Genomic DNA, 27287 nt, shown 5'->3' with positions numbered 1-27287 from the left:
CATTCTCAAAGCATCAGATTGGCTTATCCATGCCCTGCCTCCGGCCCAGGGAGCTGAGCTGGCATAGAAGGACAGGTAAAAGGGCTGAACTGTTTGAGAAACTCATCACAGCCACTATCAGTTGGGCTCCTGAGTGCGTGTGAAACGTACCAACCATCCATACCAACGGCCCATTCCAGCGGAGATGTGCAAAGCACACGGGCATTTAAAAACCCAAATGTTTTACTGCGCCTGGGAGGCCTCAGACCCTTATACCCAAACCGTAAACCCTAGCCCAGCCTCAGAGCTGTACAGCTCTTCCCTAGCCAGAACCGGAGCTCTGGCGCTGGCCCAGGCCGTGTCTCTGGCCATGTGCGCAGCCCGCTTCAAGGGAGGGGCCACCAGGCAGGCGGGCAGGGTGCCCCCGGGCCTGCCCTGAAGAGTTGGTGCGGGAGAAGCCATCACGGCGCTGGGAGCACGCAGGGGCCGTGGATGGCGGGCGGGGAGCCTGAGGGCTGCTAGCTCACGAGGCCAAGCTTCCCACACCAGAGCACCGAGCCCCTCAGCTCGCCGCGCCCCGCCACACTGCGGCCGCGGCCCCGCCCGCAGCCCGGACTGCACCATCGCTGGCAGCCGCGGCGGGGGAGCACAGCGGCAGCCCCGAGCGTCCCGGAGCGGGGCGGCGGGACCGAGAAAAGCGGGAGGGCGGCGGGGCCGGGCGCGGCCGGGGAGTGGCGGCGCGAGGGCCGTGAGGCTGGGCGGGGCCGGAGGAGCGACGGGTCCCCCCCGGGCAGTGTTGCGGTGGGCACGCCCAGAGCCGACCGCCCGGCCGGGGCGGGCCCTGTGGCGGGCTGGCAGCGATGGCGGCGGCCGAGGTGGCGCGGCAGGTAAGAGCGGGCGCCGGGTGCTGCTGCCGCCGGCCTCCTGCAGGCCGGGCATGGCCGGGGCAGGGGGCAGGAGCACCTGATATGGCCGGGGCGGGTTCAGGGTACGCCAGGCGGGGCGCGGACTCCAGAGGTACCGGTTTGGGGCCTCCCACGGTATCCGGGGATCGTTCCAGGGCAGGCTCCCCTGGGGTTCAGGGTTTGGGGATCACTGCGAGGGAAGCCTGAGTTACCTCGGGGACGGGAGTTTTGCGGTTCCCCTCGCTGGCTGTGGGTCAGCGACCCGTCCTGGAGACCATGGTCCTGCCCTGCCAGTCCTTCCGTCCCTGGGCCCCGCCGCGGCCGCAGAGAGACCCGCAGCGCAGCCCGAGGCTGGGCGGACTGCCCTGCTGGGGAGGCCTAATCCTGCACTCTTACCCTGGGCTGGGTGCCCCTCGCCAGGCCAGGGTGCGGCAGTGGGCGAAGCACTCCTTGGCATCCACCTCTTTCCAGGGATGCTACTCTCCTCCCAAAGAAACGCTCCTCCCGTGCTCGTTAGTGCGTGATTCGGGGAAGGTCGTCAGGAGCTGTGGGAGCCGGCGCCGAACATCGGCACCGCATCCCCGTGCTCTTTGTCCCAGAGGTCTCCCTGCAGTGTCGTGCCCGGCTGTCACTGGGCACACCTGCCACCGCCAGTGCCCTTCTGCCTTCCCAGCATGGCGCTAAGCTCTGTGTCTCTGTGGAGAATTATCCAGAAGAGAAGCAGAGGGAGTTGAGCCACCTCTGCATTTGTTAGAGAAATACTAAGGAGGAATCGTCTGTAACACGCTTGCATGCAGAAGCATTTTGTCTGTGATTTGATGGGCTTCCAACTTTTGTGTCCATGTGTTAGAACAGAAATAATACTTGAGAAGAATGCTTGCCATTTCGTTTTCAAAGCAGTAGGTTTTAGCATGAACTCAGTCTTGTTGAACGGGTAGATGTAGCCGTTCCTTGCCAGTTTGTGATGTTATTTCCTCTTGGACATACCCATTGCCTTGTATGTGACTGCCAAAGTATGTAAAGTGACTCACTTGCTCCTCTGCCTTCTAAAGAATTTGAGTGTTAGGCTTTCCTAAGATAATGTATAGAAGTTTCAGACATCTGCTAGTGGCCTGGAATGAATTATGATACAGAACAGCCTCTCTTTGGAGGTAAAAGGAAAGGCTGGCTGTGAGACAGACATGAAATTTGTGTGCTGCAAATTGAAAGCATCTTTGTCCAGACAGGCAGGTCTTGGGCATCCGGTCATAGTGGTTCACGGAGCAATCGGCCATAACATCCTGGTGATGCAGAGGGCTGCTCTGTGTGTGGTGATGTGGTTAAACATGTGCGAGAGCTGGGGCTAAGTGTGTAGGGGAGCTGAGGTCACCATCTTGGCTCTGGCCCACAGAGCCCTTGATTTAAACCTGTATTTACTGTGGAGATGGTCAGTCAGTCATCCCCTCATGCCTGGGCGAGCAGAGTGGCCCTGTCACTGTCAAGCTGAGGCCCCTCCGCTGTCCTCTACTAGCGTGGAGGGTGCAATGTTTAAATGTTGACACCCACAGGGGATGTGTCCACCTTGCTCCCCAGGGTTGGAGAATGGTTGTAGAGGACCGGCTTGCCAGGCACTATCTCAGTTTCTGTAGTGCAGGTCAGAGGAATCATTAAGACTGCTGATACAGATACATAGGTTTTAATGCTGGAAGAGACTTCTGGGAATGTATCCAAACAGCATGGCATTTCTGCAGCCCTTTGGCAGGGACATAAAGAAATGTAATCTTAAAAGCTGTCAGAATTTGAGTTTTCGGAAGCACTTGACCGTTTGTGAATGCTGAGTGGCTGAATGATGCAGTGTGCCTGAAGAGGATGGTCGGTGGTCAGGACCTTTGGTGACATGTTTCTTGCTTTCTGTGATGGGTGATTCACAACTGCTTCTCCCCCACTTTTCTGTCATTTTTCTTTCATACGTGTCCTGATGCTTCGTTGTCAGTTGAGCAAGGGAAAGAAATACGAAGTCTATATCTACACTTTACATTCTTGCTTTGTATTTATCTCTTGGAGGATATTTATACTGTCTGCTGAATAATTCTGTCATTGCATAAGAGAATTACACACTTCTACAAGTGAGAAGTAATTGGTACAAGTGTTGCTCTAATTTACTCTTTAATCAGGGCCAAATGCAGTCAGGAGATGTGGATGCCAGAACGCTGAGGTCATGAGAAGGGATCTGATGTTGTTCTGGCTTAAAGATTATGTGAAAAACTGTGGTGTGAAGACCTGATTTCAGCTTCTACCTTGCTTTGACATTCGACTTCTTGTTTAGGAGTCGTCTCAGGTATAAGGTGTTAAGCTCCCGGGTCTCAGAATTATGAGGTGGTAGGGGGGCAGGGAAATGGCTGCTGTGAGCCTTGGCAGCAGTGGTGGAGCTCTGGGGGCATTGCTTGGTTTGTTTTCATTTCATGCTGTTGTGTTTGTGGCTATCCTCAGAAGGGAATCTCTAAGGCCTTGTGGTTTGAAGTGATTCTCTTCTGGGGAGAGGTGGGAAGTTGTGTCAGAAGTACTAAATGTCAGCTGTCAGTATCCTAAACAGAAATGCTCTTTTCAATTCAGTGCGGAAGAGGTATTGTTCTGAAGTCACTGAGAGTGTTGTCTTGCTGTGTAGGCCTTGTTTGGACAGTGGGTCCCTTGGGTTCAGGGCTGTAGCATTCTTTATTTGCTGTGCTCTGCTTTCCCCTTTGCCTTGGTGTCCTTTTTTGTTGTTCCTTTAGTCCAAGCCACCAGAAATTGCCATGAATATGGAGTGTTGACATTTTCAATGAGCAACACCGTTGTGTTTCTTGAGGAGGATGCTCTAGCCCTATGAGGAGAGACTGAGGGAGCTGGGGTTGCTTAGCCTGGAGAAGAGGAGACTCAGGGATGACCTTATTGCTCTCTGCAGCTACCTTAAGGGAGGTTGTAGACAGGCAGAGGTTGGTCTCTTCTCCCAGGCAACCAGCACCAGAACAAGAGGACACAGTCTCAGGCTGCACCAAGGGTGGTTTAGGCTGGAGGTTAGGAGGAAGCTCTACACAGAGAGAGTGATTGCCCATTGGAATGGGCTGCCCGAGGATGTGGTGGAGTGGCCATCACTGGAGGTGTTCAGAGTGCTTGGTTGCGTGGTTTAGTTGATTAGGTGGTGTTGGATGATAGGTTGGACACGATGATCTTGAAGGTCTCTTCCAACCTGGTTTATTCTATTCTATTCTACTTTGTCTCCACAAAGTGGTAATAACTTCCTGGGGCTCCAGGCATATCAGAAGGTGACAGCACTGTACCTGAATGTCCTGTAAAGCAGATCTGAGGACATCAGGAGGTGACAGCACTGTACCTACATATTCTGTAAAGCAGATCAAGGCAGAGACGCACATTCAGCATGATTCTCCTCTCATCGTTTTTTCATCCCAAGCACCCCAGAGTGGTTTGAACACCTGGAATCTAAATCTCACCCGTTTTATGTAAACTAATATTTCATGTGCAGTGCTTTCAGGCTTGAGGTTATTTATGTCAGCTTTTTTATGTTTTGCCAGATACTTCTGATGGTTGTCTGTAAGCATTAGAGGAGCCAATGGTGGTTTCTGTGGCACAGAGAAGCCCTAACAAAAGATGTGTAAATCCTCCAAAGGCAGGGAGGAAATAAAATAACCTCTCCAAGTGGCTGTCCCTTACTTTCAGTCTGTGACAGTTTTGCCTGGTGATGCAGCACGAAAGCATGTTGCTCTTTTTGTTCTTTTAATCTTGTTTGCGGCAAACATGCTTTGCTTCCTTCAGAGCAACAACAGCCCATTTTATCCGAGGGGGGTCACTCTGTGTATATGGGGAGGGGAAAAAAAGCATCTGGTGTCTTGGTGTGGTGCCAGTGTTCACAATGGCTTCCCAGAGATCCTGTCTTTGTTTTCATTACAAGATGATGCTAACTTTAAAATACGGAACACGGAAGGACTCTTGGCCATCCAGCACTTATGCTGGTGGAAAAAGCCTGCACACAGGCAGTAGTTAAACCTTGCTTACCTTCTTGGTACTGCTTCATACCTTTTAAATTAGACCTGAAAGATTGATTTTGAAAGTAGATAATAGGAGAAAGCTCTTGAACACTTTTTTCAGCAAAAAGCTTATTGGCTTGACATACTCTCCTTTGGTTTGGAACAAGGTAGTCCAAATCTACATTTAATGTACAGATGGGATGACTAATCGCTGTGTTCATATGTTGTTTATGATGATGCTGTTTATATATAGCAGTGTTCTGATACAGAGACACCACTTGATGCATGAGCACTGGTGACTTCCACTGGTTTGTGGTGGATCAAACAGAAAAAGTTTCTTTTCTCTTCACGGGTTTGGTGATTGCTGACAGCTTTCTGATGTGTGTCAAAACTAGCCTGTCCTTAAAACATACTTCTCTTTCCCCCACCACATCAGATCTCTGTGGCTTGGCTAAGCAGACTTTGGATTTTTAGCCAGAGTAACACAGTATACCTTGTGGCAGAATACTTAACATGAAGGCTCAGCTATTGTGACTGGAAATTGCATTTTGCAGTACTTGCTTCCTGGCCTGTAGCAGATGTGGTGTGGTTTAACTGAATTATAAAACCACAGGTGACTAGAAAAAGAGGCTACCGGAAATTACTTGGAGGTTGAATTCTGTGCAATGGTAAATGCCTCCTGTCAGCCCAGAGTGGTTTAACTTCTACCATTTATTTTGTTCCATCTGTATCACACTTATATTTAGGGATGAGGAAAAGATTTGTTCTTAATGAGAGCCTACACTCCCACCCACTCTTCCTGGGCAGAGTAGTGTTCAAACAGTCTTCCAATGGTGCAGTTTTAAGGCTGAGTATTAAAAATACACTTGATATTTCTCCTTCCCCTGGAAGAGTCTGCCTGTGGTTCTCTCTTGCATCTTTGTGGACTCTGTCCATCCATCTGTTCTTCAGCAGGGCTGTGATGTTCTTGCTGCAGATTAAACACTGTCATGAGTGCTGGGTTTTTGTTTTGCTGAAAGCACTTCAGGAGAGTTGAGGTATGTCATCACAAAATCTCTGTGCCTGGCAGTTACCTTTTTGCTTTAGCTGTTTGTGTGCATTATTGGTCCTCGGAGCTGCATCCTCAGAAGGTGAACACAGAATCTGCTGGGGAACTTGTGTGTCTTTCTGATGAACATGTCATTTTGAGGCAAGGTGCTCAGGAATTAATAAAGCACCATATTTGGTGAACATGTTGGCAGGAAGAGTCAGACTAATACACAAAATATGGCTAAGGGGAAACATATTTACACATCAGAGTGTGGTAAATATGGTTAATGGCTGAAGTGCATTTGGAGCTTCATATCTGGAATAAAGAAAACACACCAGCAAAACAGTAACAAGGCAAGTAATCATAATCTGACAGGCTACTGTAGTAAATACAGTCCTTGGGGATATTTTCCTAGCCTAGAATACCATTGCCATTAACAAAAGAGGGAAAACCAGTATGCCTGTCCCTATAAAAAGGCTTTCATGATGTGTGAAAGCATGATTTGGAAAAAAAAACCCTTGAAAATTACACCCTGTAAACTATTGCCTTTTGCCTGTAAACTGATGATGTCCCTGAGGGACCAGAGGGGACTTTTCTGTATTTGACACTAAAATACATTGTTAAAAAAAGCCTTTGCTCCAGAGAGGGGAAATACCTTTTAAGGAGGTCACAGAAAGGGAACTTTGCAGTCCACACAAAGCCATAGGGTTAGCACCAATTCTTCATTTTGCATGTTGCCATTTCTGGGGTTGAGACTCCACACAGTTTATTACTGTCTGCTGTGCAGGTTTGGAAGACAGAGACCTTTTTGTGCAACAGGCCTTGTGCAAAGGCCAGGTGAAAGTTTCTGACTTCCCTCCAGAAGCTAATGGCTGTGGGGCAGAGCTGTCTGGATTTGTTTTGGGGAAGAGAGAAACACACTACCATGATGTAGGTTGGACTTGATGATCTCAAAGGTCTTTTCCAACCTGGTTTATCCTATCCTATCCTATCCTATCCTATCCTATCCTATCCTATCCTATCCTATCCTATCCTATCCTATCCTATCCTATCCTATCCTATCCTATCCTATCCTATCCTACCCTATCCTATCTGTACAGTGTATGTGCAAATCTCTGCTTGGAGTGTGCAGTTAATTGTACTTGGGAAGTCTGAAGGCTTTATGCAGATAGGTGTATTTTGGCTTTATACAGATAAGTGTATTTTGCTTGAAAAATGACACACCTATGTGATTCTGTTGCAGGGTGAAGGCTGTCGTACTGTCCCGCTTTCCGGACACGTAGGATTTGACAGTTTGCCTGACCAGCTGGTTAATAAGTCAGTTAATCATGGGTTTTGTTTCAACATCCTGTGTGTGGGTGAGTATTTCCAATTTGGGAAGTTCTCTTGCTGAACAGGGCTTCTCTGCAGCTGGATGTAGCTTGTAGGTGACAGCGTTAACAACGTAGCTTAGATTTAAATGTCCCCAATTGTTGTGTCTATTTTCAGTAACAAGATTTACTGGTGCCCATGGAAATCCCTGCTGAGGTTGTGCAGTTTCTACCAAGCAGTAAACCACAGAAATAACATGCCTAAAATCCCAGGCTTTTATTGTGATCTTTATTTTCCTAGCATGTTTGAATGTCATATTTTTAAAAGAAAGTAGGTATTCATGCCAGACAATTTTGTCCTGAGGTCCTGTTGAGATAGACAGTGGATTATTATTATTTTAACAAAATACCACTCATGCTTCTCTTAAATCACTAAACCCCATGGTTTTTTCTTCTCCCCTCTCTTTGTACTTAAAATAGTGTCTGGCTAAGCCTTAGCTGGACAGGCCATTACCCAAACTGCATGTGGTGTGGATCTCAGCTGGGACCTGGCACTGTAGTAAGAATTTGTGTCTGTCCCTGCAGCATGTGCCCGTCTCACAGGTCTTCCCCAGGATTAGGATCCCAAATGATCCCTCATCAGAGGCAGTCCTAACTAACAGAAGTGAAATCTTTTATGGCTTTGCTACAGTAGTTTGGCAAGGTGGATAAGGAAATTAATATTTAATAGGACAGTTAGTTAGATTTACTGACGCCAGTGCTCTGCCCCTGGAAGCAGGACATTATTGTAGGGCCATGGCTGTGTGGAGTAAGCTCTGTCTGCACATGCTGCCAGCAGTGCCTGGCATGTAGTAGCTGAGAATGAGTAGCTGGTGGTCAGCTCTGCACCTGCATGAAGATTGTCCCCTTCAGTGAGAGATCCAGCTCGTGGTATGGACCTGGTGTTTGCTCAGGACAGGGTTAAGTCTGAGACAAGAGTGGAGCTGAACTGTTAAATAGAGCTGAGAAGAAAACTTTCCTTGACAATGCCATTCCTGTGAGATGATAAACTTTGCTGACAAGTGGAGGTCACTGTCAGGCTGGATGGTGAGGTGATTTCCACTGTATGTGAATGTGATATGACCTAGTGAAATTCTTATCCCAAAGACTGAAGTCTGAAATTTATTACCTTTTGCATCTATTGAGCTTCTGTGGTTTGTTGGTTTTTTTTCCCTACAAGTTATAGGTGGGTAGCAGAGCATGCCTCCTGTGACTCATTGTTCACTTTGATGTGTGGAGAGGAGTTGGATGCCTCTGCTTTCCTCTTTGCTGGACAGGAATGGAATGCATTAATAGCTTGTTGATCTGAATAACAAGGGCTTGCCAAGATCAATGTGCATTAGTTATTAATGTCAGTCTCTTATGAGTAGGAGTAACACAGACATGGTCAATCTTGCAATAAAGAAACTTTATAGAAAAATGTAATAAGCTTCACTAGAGAAAGATCAGCAGATCTTGAATTGAGGAATTTAAAATGTCTTTTAAGAGTTGTCTACTGCCTCTGTTAACTTGTGGTAATGAAGTTAAACTCTTAAACATCCTGGAGAAAGAAAACAAAAAGTCCCAGAGTCCATCTGTCATCTATTCTGTTGGGTCTTGCTTGGAGTGAAAAATTGAGACAATAGGGAGCAAATGAGTATTTGAGCCAACAGAGCAACAACTGGGTGAACTGATCCCATAGTCAGGCCACTGAGCATGATAGAAGGGCACTTCATTGCCCCTCATTTTTCAGCTGTGCATTGGTATCTGTTGGAGGAAAAATCCAATGACACTTCTGCTTTGCGCCATACTGGACCTGAGCCATGAATTCCTCCAGCTCCCAGTGGAGAAGTGAGGGAAAGCTTCAGAAATGACTCTCAGCAGCACGTCCAGAGTGGAGCAATTTTTAGCTCTTGTCAAGCTGAAAGCTGTCTCCCCTTCGAGCCAAAGACAGAATAAATGAGCCCCTCTCGTAAGTTAGGGGTTGTGGATGGTTTCTCTGGTATTTTATTCTTCCTGAAGTTTCTGTGATGAAATGTTGCTTGCCTCTCAGTTCATTGCAAAGGCTGCAGAAGTATTTAATGGCTGAGACCTTCTGTGCTGACTGTATTTCTCAGAGAGATGGGGGAAGAAAGAGGAGGAATAGGCTGGCATTTTTAAACATAAACTCGCTCAAATTTGGCCAGAGTAGATTACAGTTGCATTAGGCTATCATCCCTCTATAAGCAGGAGTTTTCCCCTTCCTCTCTGCTGGGATTTACAGGGGATTTGTTTTAACCAGCCTCTTCAGTGCAGTAAGAAACACCACACGTTGGGGTTTTTTGTTTGTTGGTTTGGTTTTTTTTCCCAGAAGTACCTTTTTTAGGCAGAAATACCAGGGGCTGTACCACAACTGCTTGAGGTCTCTTACTCCACACTCCTGCTTGGTGCGTGGGAGGTACCATGGGTTGGGGAAGGGAATGATGTGCACAGGTTTCTTCATGCAGAGCTGCCATCTGCTCTCCAGCAGGGAGATTTCTGAAGGGTGATGAGCTGTAGAGCCTGGAAATTGCTCAGTGGTCGGTTTCGTGGTCAGTGGTGCAACCAGCTGAGGAGAGAACAGGATTTCTCCACCCAAAAAACCACTGATCTCAGTCCAATCCTTCCCCCTTGCCACTGATCCCCTGGAGCAGACAGCAGCAGCTGAGAGCTGGGTAGTCCTCTGAGGTGCTTCATCATCTTCTGCGAGCCCATGTTGCTCTTCTTGTCACCACAGCCCAGCCTCTGCTTTATGATGGGTGAATTTGCAGCATCTCTGTGTGCCTGTCAGATGAAAAGAACTATTTTTTCCTCTCTCCATGAGAGATGGCCTTATCAGGCTGAGCTGCCTCAGGGCTTGTCTCAGCAAACCTGCTACATTGGATTAGCTCCCATTTCTTCACATGAAAGGGCTGTGCATGGTTATACATTTTCTTTAAGATTGAATTATTTGGTATCTGGAGCCACGGTTGTTAATCTTGTGAAGGACAGGTGTTACTTTCTTGTGAAAGGGTGCTCCTGTGAGAGCTGCTCTGTGCCTTTCAACAGGGAAATACTCCAAAGGCTCCTCTGTCCTCCCAGAGTGAACTGAGGGTGGTATGGCTGGGGCCTCTTAAATCCTGAGTGGTGTGGAGAAGCAGGCCAGTGAGCTGTTGTTTGTTGTTTCGCTTAATATGTACTGGGGAAAAACAAATACCATCTGTAGGTACAAAAAAGGAGGTGCAGCTTTTGTGTGTAATTCAGCTTACTGCTGCAGGGTGTTTAGGATGCCAGCATTTCTGTGAAGGGAGAAGCCATGAGGTGTATTAGCACAAAGATACTCGTTTTGGTTTGGGAAGCTGGGAGCTTCCTAAAGAACATTTGCTGTGGGTACAGCTTCTTCTGTTCCTCCACCTTACCTGCTGGCCAGCATCAGAGACAGGTATGGTAGCACACCACCTCTGCCTCTCACCTCCATCTCACCCAGCATGGGTAGTGTTTGGTAGCCCTCTTGTTGCTTGCCTGCACAGCATGGCATGTTGCTCTGCAGTGCTGATGGCTGGATCATTTGCTCCTTGCAGCACTGGTGCTTGCTGTCTTTTGGTATGGGCTGTGCCTGAGTGACATCCTGCCCAGGTGACATGGGGAGGGCAGTCTGGTTCTAGAGCAGAGGATCTCTGTGAAGCAGCTGAAGGGAGGAGAGTGATGCTTGTCCCAGCTGTTTTTGGAAGTGGTGCCATGGCTCTGTCAGTGTGGGATTTGATGAACTGTTTCTGTAGAGTGCTGAAGATGCCATGTGCTTGTGTGGTTGGAGCAGAGCCTGTCTCAGGAGACTAAGAGGAGGTGCAGGGATCTCAGCACAGTCTCTCTAGTCTGGCACCGTGCTGGGTGCTAGGAATGGGTGGTGACTTGTGGGCACTGGTGTAGGATTGCTGCGTGTCCAGAGCCTGACTGGTGTGGTGTCTCTTGCCATTTGCCTTGTTTGACATCTCTGAAAATTGTCAGACTTAACAACAAAAATCCCTCCTGTGATGAAAGGCACAACGCTACATCTTTTCAGTAGCTGTCAGAGCTTCCTGCTGCAGAACTCTGACAGTAAAGGTCACCCTCCCTGCCCTGCCCTCCCCACAGTGCTTTGTCAGCCCTCCTTCAAGAGAGCAGGCCTATAAGGCTGACATCAGGAAATAACCTCCTTGCCAAGGATGCCTCTCACCCGGTTTGCATACACCGCTGCTTTTCCGTGGTAATTCTGCCTCCCTTAATCCCCATTCATTGCTTCTGCTTTTTGGAGAGGATTCCAGTGCTGTCGGCTGGAACAAGCACAGACTACTTGTCCTTTTCATTGGACCATCTGTTCCATCTGGACTTCCATCCTTACAAGAAGCTGTTGGCACCATTTGCATCTTCCAGCCATCAGAAAGTTGCCTCTGTGTGAGGCAGGAGCTCCCAGAAGATCCTCCCTTCTGTTGTTTTGCCCTTCAGAGTAGCACCGTGCTCTAGCTCTGGTCCTATTTGACACAGCAAAGCACTTCAATGTATCTTCAGTGTTTTACCATCTTGTGTCACTCTGTCAGTATTAATGTAATTTCTTTTAGATGAGACAGTCTTTCCTGTCTCCATCCTCCCCTTCCTTGGCAGGCTTCAGTGTCATGCTCTGTCAGTGGGGTTCTGCAGTGCAGGGACGGGTGTATCTGCGGGCTGAATGTCGTTTCTGGTGCACAGACTTCACATTTGAGACGCTGTGCTGGTGGCTGGGTGTTTTGTGTTTCAAACATAAAGCTGTAGGTGTTTGGATGAGCGACTCCCACCTATGGAAGAATGCCTTGCCAGTTCAGATCTCCTTCCAAAAGGAAAACCTCAGTGTGTGAATTCAAAGATGTCTTTGCTGGCCCTGTGTAGCTGGCATGAGATGGAGTATAAAAGCATGTCCTGTCTTAAAAAATTGCCTGCATCTATTACACACTTCTCCTGGTCCCTCTGACAGTTACAGTCATTCCTGCTGGAAACAACACATTAGACTGATTTAAAGTAGGCAATAATTAACAGGTTCAGGATGTGTTTAAACAAGAGTCTTGGCTTCACATGAACACTTTTTCCCTAAAGAAGGAGGGAGGCAGGAACAAGAGGTGGCTTACTGAGTGTTTTGTCTGCCTGGAAGCCATGGTGATTCACACACAACCTTGCATATCTGCTGTAGAGAGCAGCTCCCTGCCCTGGTCTCCACTGCTGCTCCCCTGTCACCCTGTCCTGCAGCCCTGAGGGCTGGGCCACAGGCTACTGGATCTGATGCAGGAGGAGGCTTTGCAGGATAGTGTGTGAGCAATGCTCCTGCACCCCAGCACTGATGGGCTGTGCTGTCCTGAGACACCCTATTAGGCATCCTGGCATGTGCAGGCAAGCAGCCAACTCCCTGCTCTGTCCCACCCATCCCTTGGCAGGGGCTCTGGAAATGCTGCAGCCTTCTCAGACTATTTGGGTTTTTGTCCTTTTTTTTTATGCTGCTGTTTTCCTGGAATCCCTGAGAAAGGCCTGGCAGGTCATGCAGGATGTCTGCTGTTAACTCTCAAAATCCCCATCCAAACCATGGCAGTGCTCTGGTCTGCTGTCCTTTGTGCACCTGCTCCTTGTTTGGGTCGAGTGGTACCCCAGAAGCTGAGACTATAAGATTTCAAGTCTGTGAAGAGCTTGCTGTGATCAGTCATGAGTCTTCTGGATGGTCCAGCTCATTCTTCCAGCGACAGAGATAACCTTGTGCTTTGCTGGATCTTCCTCCCTTCCTTGTGCTGGTGCACTCCAGTTGGTGGGGTTGTGGATATGGCTGATGCATTAACATAGCACAAGGGACTGCAGCAAGATCAGCTCCTCGTGCTGACTCCCACTTCTCCCCTTCAGATTGCAAATAAGATTGGTGTGAAGAGCAACTGATCCTTGTGGCTGATGTGGCCATAGCTGTATCAATTGGTGCTGGAGTACAAGCTCTTAGCTGGCTCCTGGGCAGCTCTGCAGCTCGTTGACTTTCAAATGTTAATGAGTCTTGCTGCCTGTGGAAAGATACCTGATACTGAAACTGGCTGTTGGAGACCACTCAGCTCCCAGAGCAGTGGAGGTTTGCCCTGCCTGTCATGTACTTCAGCCTTGAGTGAGAGAAGTCCCTTCTGGGGGCCAGGAGTGAGGAATTTGCCTGTTTACAGGGGTAAGGCTCAGAGGTTTGGATGGAGAGGATGAGGAGGAGTTTTCCCTTGTTGAATTGGTCATTTCATGCAAGTTTGGATCTGTTGCAGAGCTCTAAGCCTAGAAAAATAAGAAGCTCTTTTGAGCAGAGTAGGAAAATTAGGAAGTTGTCTTGGATGGGAGCTGAGGGTTCAAGGAGGGAGGGGAAGGCTGCTTCAGCCAGTCTCGCTGTGGTCCCACAGCAGGCTGGAGGAGCAGTCTTCATAGTGGGTGGGGTTCATCTGGATCCTGAAATCTCAGCAAAAGCCAGCTGGGCAGCTCAGAAATTGCCATTTCCCCAAAACACAACAGCCCTCACAGGGCAGCAAACCAGGCTGCTTACGGGTTTAGCACAGAGTCAGGTCCTTTGAGCTTGGAAAGCTGTCTCTGAGTGTGGTAAGGGAGGCTGCCCTGTGGAAAGAGTGCATGAGGCATTTGTTTCATTCTTCCTGGGATGTATCTCAAATGAATTTGAGACTGATCTCTGGGAGTTGTCTCCTCTTTCCAGACAGGGAAGTAGTTCCCTGATGATAGATGGAATCCAAATAGCAATTCACTGCTCCAGAACTTTTGGAAGCAGATATTGTATAGCTTGTGCAGCCCCTAAGACATGGAAATCAGATACTACAGAAAATGTCCCCTCCCTGTCTAGAAGGCTGGTCCTCCAACTCAGTCTGTTGGGGTACAAGAAACCAGCTGCAAACTTGCTGTAGGACTGGAACTGTCTCTCAGTGTTTCCACATGGAAGGAGGCTATTTCAGTGGCTGCCTGTTAGAGACATATTCATCTGGAGCATCTTTTTTTTGGAAATGGCAATGACCCCCATTCTCCCTTCCACTTTTTAATGAAAACAGCATCTTCTGTAGTGTAACTGTGAGTTTATGCAGACTCTGAGCAATGCTTTCCCCTTTGCCTTTTCACCTCTTTCTTTTCATCTCTGTTTTCTAACAAGATTAATGGCCATTAGACTGTGAAATGTAATTTGCCCAGAATACAGACCTCCCATTGTACACGGCTTTCTGCTGGCCAGACGATCCCTTTGGAGCATGACATCTGCTTTCATCTGCTGCAGTTTCACCCCTGTTAATGTTTGGAAGCTGAAAGGCCAAGACATACTAATGTTCAACAGAACATTTCAACTCTCTTTTTCTCGGCTAGGGGAAACTGGCCTCGGTAAGTCCACCCTCATGGACACACTTTTCAACACCAAGTTTGAAGGTGACCCAGCATCTCACTCACAGCCCGGGGTCCAGCTGAAATCCAATACCTACGACCTGCAGGAGAGCAACGTCAACCTCAAACTCACTATTGTGAGCACAGTGGGCTTTGGGGATCAGATCAACAAAGAGGACAGGTGAGTGAAAAGGGAGGGAGGCTGTATCATGACCTGGTTTTTTCATGCAGGGTCTCTCTCTGTGCCCTAGTTTGGCCAGACTGTGCTGTAAGCTTTTCATCCTTCCTTCTCATGGGTTCTTGTCGTCTCTTTGGCATAGGACAGGCAGAGGAGAAGACAGAGGCTGTGGTGTATCAGTGTTGCTCCGGCTATCAAAGCAGCTTTGCTTATGCTCTCAGAGCAGTATCTGCCCTACTGGCAGCCTTCTGCCCAGATTATTTTGGTGGGAAGTGTAGAGAGCATCTGTGCTTTTTTCTTTGTGCTGTGCTGACCATGAGCTGCTGATCAAACCACTAGCATGGTCTAGTGACTGCTTGGCTTAACAGCTGCTTCTGGCAGGGCTCTTCCACGGTGCCAAAGGAAGCATGATACATGTGTAGTGAGATACCCTGGGGAAGTATCTCTGGCACCTCACATCCCAGCATAGCTGAAGCATGGTGATAAAAGGGTGTTCAGTTCCCACAAACCATCTCCAAAGTGCATCTTCACAGAGGCATCACAGATGGGATTTGCTTTGTTGTGGATCTGCTAGATACTCTTTTCAGTTTTAAGATGCACTGATGTCCTTTGCACTGTACAGGCTCTGTACTTCACATGACCTTGCAAAGGAGTCAGAGGGATGTTCTGCCCCAAGCACTCGACATAGATAGTGCAGAATGGAAATGTGTTTTCCAGCTGTGAGAGCAGTAAGCCATTCACTCTCTGAGTGCAAGCAAGGATTACACACTGCTGCAAATGAGTCTGCATTATCCTTTTGAAAGTCTCTCATCCTCACACTTCAAAGTATGGGAGTCCACTTTCCCTAGAGAGGATGCTGTGTCTTGCATCCTCTGCTTGATCTCCAGTACTGTATTTTGTCAGACAGGCTGCTAGGGTCTGATGTAGGACCACATCTCCTTGTCAGTAGTGCAACTTCAAAATTTCATGCAGGTGGGGAGGAAGGGAGGTGGAGAGGTTCGGTCTTGGGAGGTGGAGAGGATCGGTCTTGGGAAGTGAAATCTAACAAGCAGTTTGTTTTGTAAAAGCGAACAAAGTATCACTGTCTTGACCTCTCTGACTGCAAGATGAATAACTTTTTTTCCTTTCAACAAAGCTATAAGCCCATTGTTGAGTTTATTGATGCTCAGTTTGAAGCCTACTTGCAAGAAGAGCTGAAGATAAAGAGGGTCTTGCACAACTACCATGACACGCGAATCCACGCCTGCTTGTACTTCATTGCTCCGACAGGCCACTCACTGAAGTCCCTGGACTTGGTAACAATGAAGAAGCTTGACAGCAAGGTAGGCACATTTAACTCTTACTAGGCAGGTTCACCATGTCTGTGACTGAAAAGCTTCTGGGTTCCCAGAGCACATCTCTCCACCTCGAATGGCCCTTACACTAGTGGATCTGACTGGGTTGGCAGATAAATACTGCAGAATTATTGAGCACTTTTGAGTTGTGTTGCAGACTTGCAAAAACTGTGTGGAGCAAAGCTGAGGACTTCTTGTCACTCTCTCTCTTTCCAGGTGAACATCATTCCCATCATTGCCAAATCTGATGCCATTTCCAAGAGTGAGCTGACCAAATTTAAAATCAAAATCACGAGTGAACTGGTCAGTAATGGAGTCCAGATCTACCAGTTCCCAACAGATGATGAATCAGTGGCAGAGATAAATGGGACAATGAATGTAAGTGACTCAGTGTTTCCTACTCTCCCACGACAGCAGAGGTACTGTAGGGGTTGGTGGCCCATATTGGAGTGCTCCTTTAATCTGTTTTCCCTTTTACTTTGTGTCCAAAGGATTTCACAGTGATCCCATCCTAGCCCAGCAGAGCCTTGTGATAGGCTACTGCCTCTCCGATGGGCTTTTCCAGGCAGAAAACAGACTGTCTTTTAACCCCTTGCTTGTCCTAGTGCCTCTGTGTTGAGGGACATACAGGAAACTGGTCAGATGGTGAGGCCTGGCTGTGTGACAGTCCTGAGTTGTGTTAATCAGATGGGTATTACCTGTCTGGTGTGAGAGGTGGGCTGTCCACAGACATGCACCTCTCTGCTCCTTTGGCCTGTGTTTTTCACACCAAATGGTTTTTCCCTCCTGGGCCAGTATTTCCTGCAAAGCCCTGCCTCCTGTTGCCTGTGGTCATCCTTGCAGCAGAGGTGCTTCACCTGGCTGTCTCTGGAACTTCTGTCTGCACTGAGTTCCTGGTTTATTGTCAATCAAGTTACTTAGCTAGGTCCTTGGTCTGGTTTGGCTTTTGGCTCTGGTGACATTAGTCAGAATGGTTGGACAGGGCTGGCTAGAGCAGCAGCTTCCCTTAAGCTGCATACAAGTGCCGATGTGAGATATAAAACACAAGGGTGGGACCCACAGGGCTGTCCATCCCAGTGATATTTCTCTTCCCTAAACATCTGGTTTTGATCCTTTTCAGAGTATGTAAAGAGTGAGTGCAGTGCTTCATTCCCCCCCCAATACTTCTAACCCTCAGCTTCTAACCCTAGCCAGCTCAAGGATTTAACTAGATTCCTGTGCCATGCATCACCTTATGCCACACCACCAGTGAACTTCCAGGATCCTGTGAAAAGGAATTGCACAGCTTAACCAGCAGCCTGTGAAAAACAACACACAACTCAAGGTGCCTGCAGGTGCTCATTCTGGCTCTGGCATTTCCAGAGCTGTCTGTGGCTCCTTGAAGCCATGTCTTGGTCCCTTTGGCAGTGCATCCTGACTGTGTTCCCATTTTGCGGAAGGCTTTTCACAGCAATCAAATAGGAAAAGTTGTTTGCTTAACTCCTGTTGACGAAGTACAGGTCTAGCTGTTGTGCTTTTAGGTCATGTCTTGATCCAGTGTTAATAGTTGTAGAGCATTGTGGAGAGGCTTTAACCATGAACAAAGGCAACAAGTGGGATATCTATAGAATAATCAGATTAAACATATCTTCAGAAGGAGAATCCTGATTTTCCTTGAAACAGTTGCCTTGGTCTTTTGAAGAATCCCAGCAAGCATATATTTATAAGTTCAGAGAAGACAGTGTCCAGAATTCATGTGGTCTCTTCCCATCTGGGTTTTATTCTTTTATCAAGTAAGAAAGCCAAGCTCTCTTATTCTTTCAGCTCCCTATTGGCTTTTCCATTTTAAATGAATTAGTCCAATTACTGATGAAAATATTCTCCCTGCACCTGCTAGTTAAATGAAACCACATGAAGCCACATGAGCTGCTCCACATGATGGGAGCTGGAACTTCCTTGCTGATAGAAATCACCAGCACTTTCTTCCAGGCAAAGACAACTACCAAACAGTTGCTACAGTGCAAGAAGTGACTTTGATACTGAGACTGACCAGGCCCATGGAGAGTTGAGGTTCAAGTTGTGCCTGTATGGCCATAGTACAGTGTTTGGCCACTGTCTCAAGTTTCTCCTATCACTTCAGTCCTGGAAATCCTCTTCACTCTCAAAGAGACCTGGATATGAAGCAAGCAAAAAGCATTAACAGCTGTGAGAGAAACTGTCCATGGGATGCTCCTCATGGACAGTCTGACAAGCTAACAGGGAGTCTGGAAGCTGTCACCCAGAAGCAGCAGAATAAGAAAAGGAGAGAAGTGGGCAGCTCTAGTGGGCTATGGAGGAGAGTGTCACATGTGAGGAGCACATTGCCACGGTGCAATGTGCTCTTGGAGGGGGAGTGGCTGGCCCTGAAACATCAGGTGCTGCAGAGCTGTGATGGCTTTTCCTCTGGAAATAGCACTGTGTAGAGCTGCAGGGGAGGCTGTCGCCTTTGTGGAGTGGAGTAACTGGGGAGTTTCAGAGTTTCCAGCACTTGGACACGGGTACAGACCAGTTCCAGTGCATCCCATAGTGAGGAGCCAACCCTGCAGCAGGTGAAAACCTCGCCTGGTGCTGGCAGTAGCCAGCATGTCCCCATGGTATGACATGCTCTGGATCCTCACAGAGTAGTTGAAGGTCAAAAACTTTACTTTGAGGGTGACAGAGCACTGCAACAGGCTACCTATAGAGGTGGTGGCGTCTCCTTCTGTGGAGACTTTCAAAACCTGCCTGGATGTGTTTCTGTGCAACCTGATCTAGGGCTTTAGAAAGGCAGTTGGCCTAAATGATATCCAGAGGTCCCTTCTGACCCCTACCATTCTGTGGTCCTCTGGCATGTGGCCCTTGCTCAGCCCTGGGGTCTCTGCTAGTCCTCTTCCCCATCGGTCTGCCTGACAAACGGGACACCATGGGACATGCAAGGCCTGTTTGCAGACAGTGATGAGGCAGTGGACCTGCTCCAGAGGGACCACTCATGATTCTTCCTGATCCCATGTGCAGAAGTGTTCATAGATATTGCTGCTGCTTCTGTGTGTTCTGTCTTGAAGGCAGAAGAAACACTAAAGCTTGTAGAAACGAGGTGGCAAATTATTCCTTGGAAAGCTCTGGAGGAGAGTATCCCTCATGTTGCAGTGTGGAGGCTGTCCAGTTGAGACAGCTTTGTTTCCTTCTCCTCCAGTTTTTGTGTCCTCTGCCCTTTGCAATTAGACAACCTTCTGCTGAAAATCAGATTCCTCAAATGGGAAGACAGACCACTTTCCTTTTTCTGCTTCTTGGCCTCTCCTGCAGGGGCCTCACCCTTTGTCCCTACAGGCTCTGGCATGTCAGCGTGATTGCAGAGGTAACAGCATGCAGCGTGATGCAGGAGGCCCCAGTGCACAGAGCCTCTGAGTGGCCCAGAATGGCCCCATCAGGGTGACCACCAGCACCAGTTACTCTGCACATTTCCCATGTGAGAGCTGGGAGGCCAAGGAGCAGGATCTGAAGCACCCATCTCTGTGAGGGTTTGCAGGCAGCTTTGCTGTATTTGCAGTTTGAGCCACACTGAAAGCAGAAACATGGTCTCTGCAATCTCTTGCTTGTAGCAGCTGTCATGAACTTGTTCAAGTTTTCAGATAACCTGTGCTATTAAAATTTCACTACCTGCTCTTGAGAGAAATCCAGGGTCACTGATCTTCCATATAATTGGCTTCCTGGGGCCTTTTTAATTGCCCAGAACTCAGCACACTTTAAAAGCTCTAGCTAAGAAATGTCACTGCACAAAACTCAGCAGAAGGGGGTGGGTGCAGGGAGCTGGCAACTTTATTTTTAAGTGCTGAAACCTTGCACTTGACTTCTTTGCAGCTTGGCAGAATGCAGTCTAGTTCCCAGGAGCAAGTGGAGGTGGGGAGAAATCTCAGGTATTGCACAACAGATAAATGCAGCAAACTATGATAGCAGTATGTGGGGGGGTTTGCTTGGCTGCCTGAGTTTGAGGAAAGGGGAGTGTAAGATGAGACTTTCTGAGCCTACGTAAGTGTCAAGCCTCCACTGCCTTTTAGTTCCTCTGCAGAAGACAAAAAGTATGTGACTGGGGTTTATTTCTGAGATTTTGAAAAGCAAATGCTTCTTGTTCTTAGTATGCCTTCAGGTCCTTGTAACAATGGTACTCTGTGGAATGTGAGTCTCAGCTTGCAGAGTCCCTTCCAACCCAAACCATTGTATGAGTCTACGATTTGGGAGAGGGATGCTGAGGGTGAGCTCCAGTGCATCCACAGGAAGCTTGAGGCCCTATGGAGTGTTAGCATGGGGCAGGCTCAGCACAGCCCCATTGAATGCAGGGTCCTTCCCAACCCAGCCTGGGACAGACCTCAGGGCACATGTGGATGTGGAGGCTGACCTGGTGCAGGGACATGTTCAATCCTTCCTCACCAGGCCTGAAGCAAGCAGGGAGGAAGGAGCTGTTACTCTGGTGGCAAAGAGGGACTCAGTCTCATAATCCAACAGAAGGAGTTGTCTCATGCTCCAGTGTGAGCTGAGGGAGTGGGGAGGGCATAAAACCAAGAAGGCTCCAAGACCTGTTTTATTGCTTCTGTGCTTGTGCAGATGTCCTCCTCAGCCATGGCAAGCCCCTGGGACAGCACTGCAGTCAGAGCCGCGCAGCACGTTGTTCAAGCTGTCATTCTGATGCTAGTCTTGCACTGGCTCATCTCACCTGAGACCTTGTGGCTGGGAGGATCAGCCAGGTAGAGGATATTGAGTGGTAGCACTAACAAGGTTTCCACAAAGGACCCTCCCTTCTCCCTGCTTGTTTTGGGCTAGTGGCCAGTGACTAGACTCCCCGAGAATAGCGTGTGCATAATGACTGTCTTGCTTGGTGGCTGTGCTAATCTCTGTGTGCTGGCGAGCCAGCCAGAGCTCAGAGGAACCAATCTGGCTCTCCTTAAATGTGTTCCAGGCCCACTTGCCCTTTGCAGTGATCGGGAGCACGGAGGAGCTGAAAATAGGAAACAAAATGATGAAGGCTCGTCAGTACCCCTGGGGCACGGTGCAGGGTGAGTTGAGCCCTAGGATTTTCATGGCATGAATGGTGACACTTCTGCTAGGAAGCAGGGAGCTCTCATAGAAGAGCAAGTGCCCTTTGGACTTTCAGTATCTCACGGGGAATGATTCTTTTATTAAATCCTGTGTCATGCCTATAGTGATAGTTTCTTTGCTCAGAAGGGCTGTTAAATCTGTTGGAGGACTGGACAGGTGGGGAATGTTTGTTTCTGCCCCCATCTTACTTCTTATCATGTCTTTTGACAGTGGAGAATGAAGCTCACTGTGACTTTGTGAAGCTGAGGGAGATGCTGATCCGTGTGAACATGGAAGACCTTCGTGAGCAGACCCATACACGCCACTATGAGCTGTACCGGCGATGTAAACTGGAGGAGATGGGTTTCAAGGACACTGATCCAGACAGCAAGCCCTTCAGGTAGGACCCTGGACAAGACAGGAGAGTTTGAGACAGGCGTTGCTGGATGTGCTCTCTCTGTGTGTTGTGTATGTGTGTATCCTTGAGAGAGCATGTAAAGAACCAATGCAGCAAGAAAACCTGCCAGGTCAGATAAATCCAGACTTCAGCAGAGGTGCTGGCTGAGTGAGAGAAGGTGGAAATACAGATGATGTGTGCAGGACTGGCTGTGACACACTGCAAGTACAGGAGTAGAAATGTCTGTGCTGCAGAGATAGAGCAGTGTTCCTCTGAACTAGTGTTTGCTGCCAGCTGGTCTCTTCAAATTGCCCAACATTCAACATACAGTAAAGGACAACAGCCTGCAGACCTCAGAAATGGTTGGATAAGGAAGACCTTGGGCCTATGTGGGTGAGTGAGTAGCAAATGTGCTGTGGGCAAGCGACATTTCATGGTGAGGATCTGATTTCAGAAGCTCGAGAGAAGCAGAGTATGTCTCAAGTCATATCACTGGATTTTCATTTCTTTTTAGCTTACAAGAAACTTATGAAGCCAAAAGAAATGAGTTTCTGGGGGAACTGCAGAAAAAAGAAGAGGCAATGAGGCAAATGTTTGTCCAGAGAGTCAAGGAAAAGGAAGCAGAGCTGAAAGAGGCTGAAAAAGAGGTGAAGACTGCAGTACTTGTATCTTCATGGTTGTGAGTGACAGATTCAAACCAAGTAGATGGCTGCTGCCAAAGCACTTTTGGTTTAGGACTTTCTTATCAAGAAGTCTAAAGTTTCACTTGGGCTCAGGGGCACATTAAGGTGTTCATCCTGTAGGACAGAACTAGGTAACGGTGCTTGTAGTGTACAACTTACTGCATTGTGAAAATGCCATAGTCCTGATTCTGATGGAGAGTTGCAGTGTGGCAAAACTGTGTGAGAGAAACAGCCCCTGATAGAAGCTTGTTATATGAAAAATAGACCCATACAACTTCCTTAGCATGGTGAAAAATCCATTCATTTACTGACCTTTAAAGAGAAATAATGTGGAGCCCTCTGGAAATGGATTAATTTGTTGTGATTATACTGTCCTGATTCTCTACTGTTGTCTACAATGGTGCACCACTAGAACTCTCCCTGGTTTGTAAGCTGTTGTGGAAGGAGACCTCTTTGTCTACACAGTGTCAGCTTGGGGCTAGAGGTAGAGCTCAACAGAGACTTGCAGGCTCAGATCTTACAGAATCCTTCCTCCTTCTTTTCCTGGGAATGGAGAATCTGGCAGTGTTGGATTCTGCTCACCTTTCTCCTTTCCCTCTAGCTGCATGAAAAGTTTGATCGCCTGAAAAAGTTACATCAGGATGAAAAAAAGAAGCTAGAGGATAAGAAGAAGTCTCTGGATGATGAAGTAAATGCATTTAAACAAAGGAAGACAGCAGCTGAATTGCTCCAGTCTCAAGCTCAGCAAGCTGGAGGATCACAAACTCTTAAAAGAGATAAGGAAAGGAAAAAGTAAGTTGCTAACCCAGTGGTGTTTGCTTTTTGGTAATTGTTCTCCTTTACTATTTTTCTGGGTGTTCATGTCTTTCTCTAGCCAGTCCTTATGAGAGGAAGGTTTGCAGCTAGATTTCATCCTTAGTAAGGCTGAGCAGTAGCTGGAAGCATTTTACCTTCATCTGTCATCCTGAAGAGCAGGGAGCAGTGTTAATCTCCCTCATTGCTTGCTGTCAGTATGGGAAAGGATGAATTTGGGTTTATTCCCCAAGATTCCCTGCTTCTCCCTTGTTCTGTCAGTGCTTGTAATGAAGCAGAACAATATTGGCTGCCAAGGCTAGGGTGTGGGTAGCGGGGATGTCCTGCCCCCTGCATAGAGAAGCATGTCTTGTCTCAGGACCACATTTGTTTAGGCTGGGAAGAAGCTTACCCTGTGGAAATTATTCAGGGAGACTAGTAGTCTGAATTCTGGAACCTGCAAAATGAGGAGACAGACCTTAGGTCCTTGTAAGTGCTAGTACTCTTCTCTAGCCTTAAATCAGCTTTTTGCCCTCTACAGAAACAGTGAGAGGTACTGCATGGCTTTAGCATGAGTTTCCCTTGCCAGGGACTGGTGTGACATGATCCAGCCCCTTGATAGGGGTCCTGTGATCTGGGCTGTCTGCAGTGCCCATGCCAGGCTCCTAATGCTCTGCAGTTGCTCAAAAGCAACCAGCTCTACTGCTGAAAGAGTCCTGGATCACTTAGCAGTGAGCAGTTCCTTTTCTTCTCACTGTGGTATGTTCCTCAGAATGGAGAGCTGTGCCACCTTAGCATGTGTACAAAGAGCAGTGCACAGGTAGAAGGGGTCTGGTTTCTACACCGTGGGCATAATCCCCTCTCTGCATACCCCTGGGACAAATCCAGGGTAAGTCTTGCCTGTGCTACAGAGTCTTAAATACATGGAGAAGTGTTATTAGTATGAACAACATGTCATGTGCCCAAAGAGCTGGCAGGACTGTTCATCAGGAAAAATAGCCCTTGACTACTGAACCTGAAATCAAATGAGATAGGAGAAGAAAAAACCCAGTAACCAGGAGAGCCTGGTGCAGTCTTCCTAGGTTTGAGCTGGAGCTGCATCAATGTCAACATTCTTTTGAAAGGAGCAATTAATGATGCACTTTTTATCCATTCTTTTTTTCCACTGCATATTTTGATTTGCTCTTTTGAATTACCTTCAGGGTTTTTTAATACCTTCTCATACCAAGTAGCCTGAGACTGACTGGGGACAGACTTCTCTCCCCAGCCTGGACTGTGTGAGAAGCACACAACTGAGTTCTTTCATGCTTAGAGCCCTCAGACATGTGCACTGAGGACTGCAGACTTCAGCCCTGAGATCAGTCAAGGTCAGGAATGCAGAAAAGGGAGACAACATGCCCTGTAGTAAGAGCAGTAAGTCACTGTGGCCCAAGTAACATTCTTGCTCCTGGAAGTAGTTTTTATCTCAGAAGAGCTCCTTAACACCAAGCACTTTCACATGGCAAAACAGTGGTACTGTCCTTGTCAGCTGAGGACAGAGAAAGGCACAGGGAACTCCAGGAGACAGATATATTAGTCTTTGAGTAAAGTTGGGGGAAACAGCTGTGTTGCAAATGATTCTGCTTTCTTTACTCTGTATATTCTCCTCTAACTGTCCTTAATAATTCATTTCACTATTGAGATCATAAATATCTAACAATTCATGAATTTCACAAGCTGTACCTTAGTTGTATCTTGTTCACTAGCAGCTGGCAGTACACTAGCCTTTTTCTTTCACAGGTGACTCTTTTAAACCCAAGCTCTGTAAGTTGCACTAATTATGACTCAGTTTCTTTTTTTGTTGTTGTTACATGATTATCATTATTAGCTCATACATGTATGCTGTTTTACAGTTAGCTGCTGTTTGGCTGCATGGTGCATGAGGCACATTGTCCTGGTAAGCGTCATTCACTAATCTGGACCTCACAGTGGGATCGGTTACAGTTCCTAAAAAAGCAGACCCTGGTCAAGCCTAGGAGCCTATAAGTATTATCTCTGTCTTCCTCTGCTTTCACCCTTACTACACATGCTCCACCAGTCTCTCTCTGCACATGCAGATGTAGAAAAAAAGAGTGCAATGAAGTTTTTCCTTAAAGATTCCGCAAAGTAAAATGCAGAGAGACTGCGTTAGGACATGGAACATGGAAAAATAAGGATTAGATCTTCTTTTAAACCTTACAGTACTTTATTGGCTCAGTATTCTTTATTCCCTTCGAAATAAATTATATTCTTTAATCACATAAGCCATGTTGATTCTATGGCAACAATTGCCATGGAGATGTGGTGCTGATGACAGAACCCAGCTAGCCGTGAAAATGTCTTTCCCCTTCTCCTTCCCTCCCACCCCTCCAAGATACAGTGTTAACTTGTGGTTACAGATCAGGTGATGTAGATGCAAGACTACTTTGTATCCCCTTCTTCACATACTAACAGATAGTAAAATCTACCCAATCTAGAGCTTTCCTTTGTCCCAAAGCACCAGAGAATCACCAAACTTAGTGTATGAGTATGTGTGTGTATGTGAGGGGGCACTAAAGAAGCTACTGGCAAGTAACCAAACTAATACCTAATGACTATTGCAGTTGAATATCCAAAGTCACAGTAGACGATGGGCTGAGCGTTTAGTAGATAATGAAGGCTCTCAGGATAGACTGAGACTTCATGAGATTTTAAAGTCAGTTGGGTCACCCATGGATGGATGTTCAGTTATAGCAGATAGCCACAAACCCACACTTCTGGGAGTTCTGCTAGCTGTGCCCACAGCTAGAGTAAGGCTGGAGGCAGAAGAGGGCTGATTCAGATATGTCCACAAAGCATGCCAGGGCCTTTGCCCCTGAATAAAGCCAGCATTCGAGTTTCCAAGGAGTTTTGCTGAGGCATGGAGAGTTCCCACTGAGCAGAGCCCTGTTAGGGATGTTATGCTGTGAGTCTGCTCTGCTCCAGTTGCTGGGACTCTGTCCAGAGTGTCTGTGTGAGCAGGGACGTAAGGTGGCCATAGTCACAGGCAGGCTTGTAGGACAGATAAGGTTGCATGAAAGGGTTAACAAATCTGGTCCTAAGCAAGTGTGTGCAGTTCGAAGTGGCAGCATCCACTGTGAAATGAAGGCTCATGGAAACAAAGATGTGTGAGAAATGCACCTGCCTGGCAGGAGAGCAGTGTCCTCATTAGGGTTATTAGCTAAATTGCTGATGACAGTGGTTTACTTATAGCTAGGTTGAGTGTGTTTAATTGAGCCTTTTTAATTTGTGGTTGATTCTCTGGTGAGAGACAAAAAGAAAGCTCCCACGGGAATGTCTTGACACAGCAGCAATACTTGATGTCCAAGGCAAGGGGTGACAGCCCCCCAGGACAGCACCATTTAACTATAAAACACCCTAAAAACTCAGCCTTGTGTCTACCCTCCCTGCAGGGAAAGCTGGAATTTACATGCTCTCCAGGATACAGTCCAAATTGACGTATGGTCTGCCCTTAAATAGGGAAAAGTTGATTCCAGGATTCCTTCTCTCTTGGCTCCACCAAGGGAAATGGAAAAGCAAGTAAACATAACATTGTCAGTGAGAGGCATTTGAATTTAATTTCAATGAGACGTTCCACTTAACAGAAGAGCTTCAGAAGGGTCTTGCACTGCCTTGAGCTTGCGGTCGTCTTGAGCAGCCTGGTTGAATGAACGTCTCTGCTGCCAGCGGTAGCTGTACAACAATGAAATGAACAATTCTCTGCTTGTCAGGCTCGAAGAATAACAGTGTTCACTTTGGTGCCGAGTACGAAGGCACAGCTAAAGTGCAGTTAGAGTGAACGTTACTGATTTTTGCTGGCTTTGAATTGCTTTTGACAGTCCTCCTAACTGTCCACTGTTGTGTGCTGGGCTTCGAATCCAATGGATTTCTTTGTTCCCACTATACAAATGCAGATAGTGCCTTTTTCAATGGGCATTTGTCTTTGCTAAATTAAATATGTATATGTGGTACTTTTCCAGAATTCAGAAAAACACTCTCCATATTGATCCATGAAGTATTGCAGGGCTCCACTGTTTTGCAGGGACACAAACAAGTCACAGTTGATGAGTCCTGTAGCCTGCAAAACTGTGAAAGGATTGTTTTAGAAGAGAAATTTGATTCATCCCACTGCTGAGTATGTGTGCGTGTATGCATGTGTGCATCTGCATAGAGCATG

The 27287-nt window shown here is 47.4% G+C and overlaps 1 protein-coding gene across 5 annotated transcripts in view; it reads left to right on the top strand.

Annotated features, from left to right (window-relative positions):
• The first annotated feature begins 739 nt into the window (after positions 1 to 739).
• SEPTIN6 (septin 6) overlaps positions 740 to 27287 on the top strand; it is a 30175-nt gene continuing 3627 nt past the window's right edge. For 2 of the 5 annotated variants that reach the window (XM_054169746.1, XM_054169745.1), the window contains exons 1-10: positions 740 to 866; positions 7159 to 7273; positions 14609 to 14804; positions 15937 to 16123; positions 16352 to 16513; positions 21084 to 21180; positions 21434 to 21602; positions 22114 to 22246; positions 22884 to 23074; positions 24967 to 25010. In XM_054169746.1, coding sequence (XP_054025721.1) covers positions 840 to 866; positions 7159 to 7273; positions 14609 to 14804; positions 15937 to 16123; positions 16352 to 16513; positions 21084 to 21180; positions 21434 to 21602; positions 22114 to 22246; positions 22884 to 23074; positions 24967 to 24970 — 1281 coding nt within the window. In that variant the 5' untranslated portion in view covers positions 740 to 839 and the 3' untranslated portion in view covers positions 24971 to 25010. Of the gene's footprint in view, positions 867 to 7158; positions 7274 to 14608; positions 14805 to 15936; positions 16124 to 16351; positions 16514 to 21083; positions 21181 to 21433; positions 21603 to 22113; positions 22247 to 22883; positions 23075 to 24853; positions 24878 to 24966; positions 25011 to 27287 lie in introns of all 5 variants that reach the window. The other 3 variants (XM_054169742.1, XM_054169741.1, XM_054169743.1) reach the window with 2 other exon arrangements.

Source organism: Dryobates pubescens, chromosome 18, assembly GCF_014839835.1.
Source record: "Dryobates pubescens isolate bDryPub1 chromosome 18, bDryPub1.pri, whole genome shotgun sequence".
NCBI classification, from domain to species: Eukaryota; Metazoa; Chordata; class Aves; order Piciformes; family Picidae; genus Dryobates; species Dryobates pubescens.
Note: the sequence above shows the minus strand (reverse complement) of the source record. Positions and strands in the feature narration are given on the sequence as shown.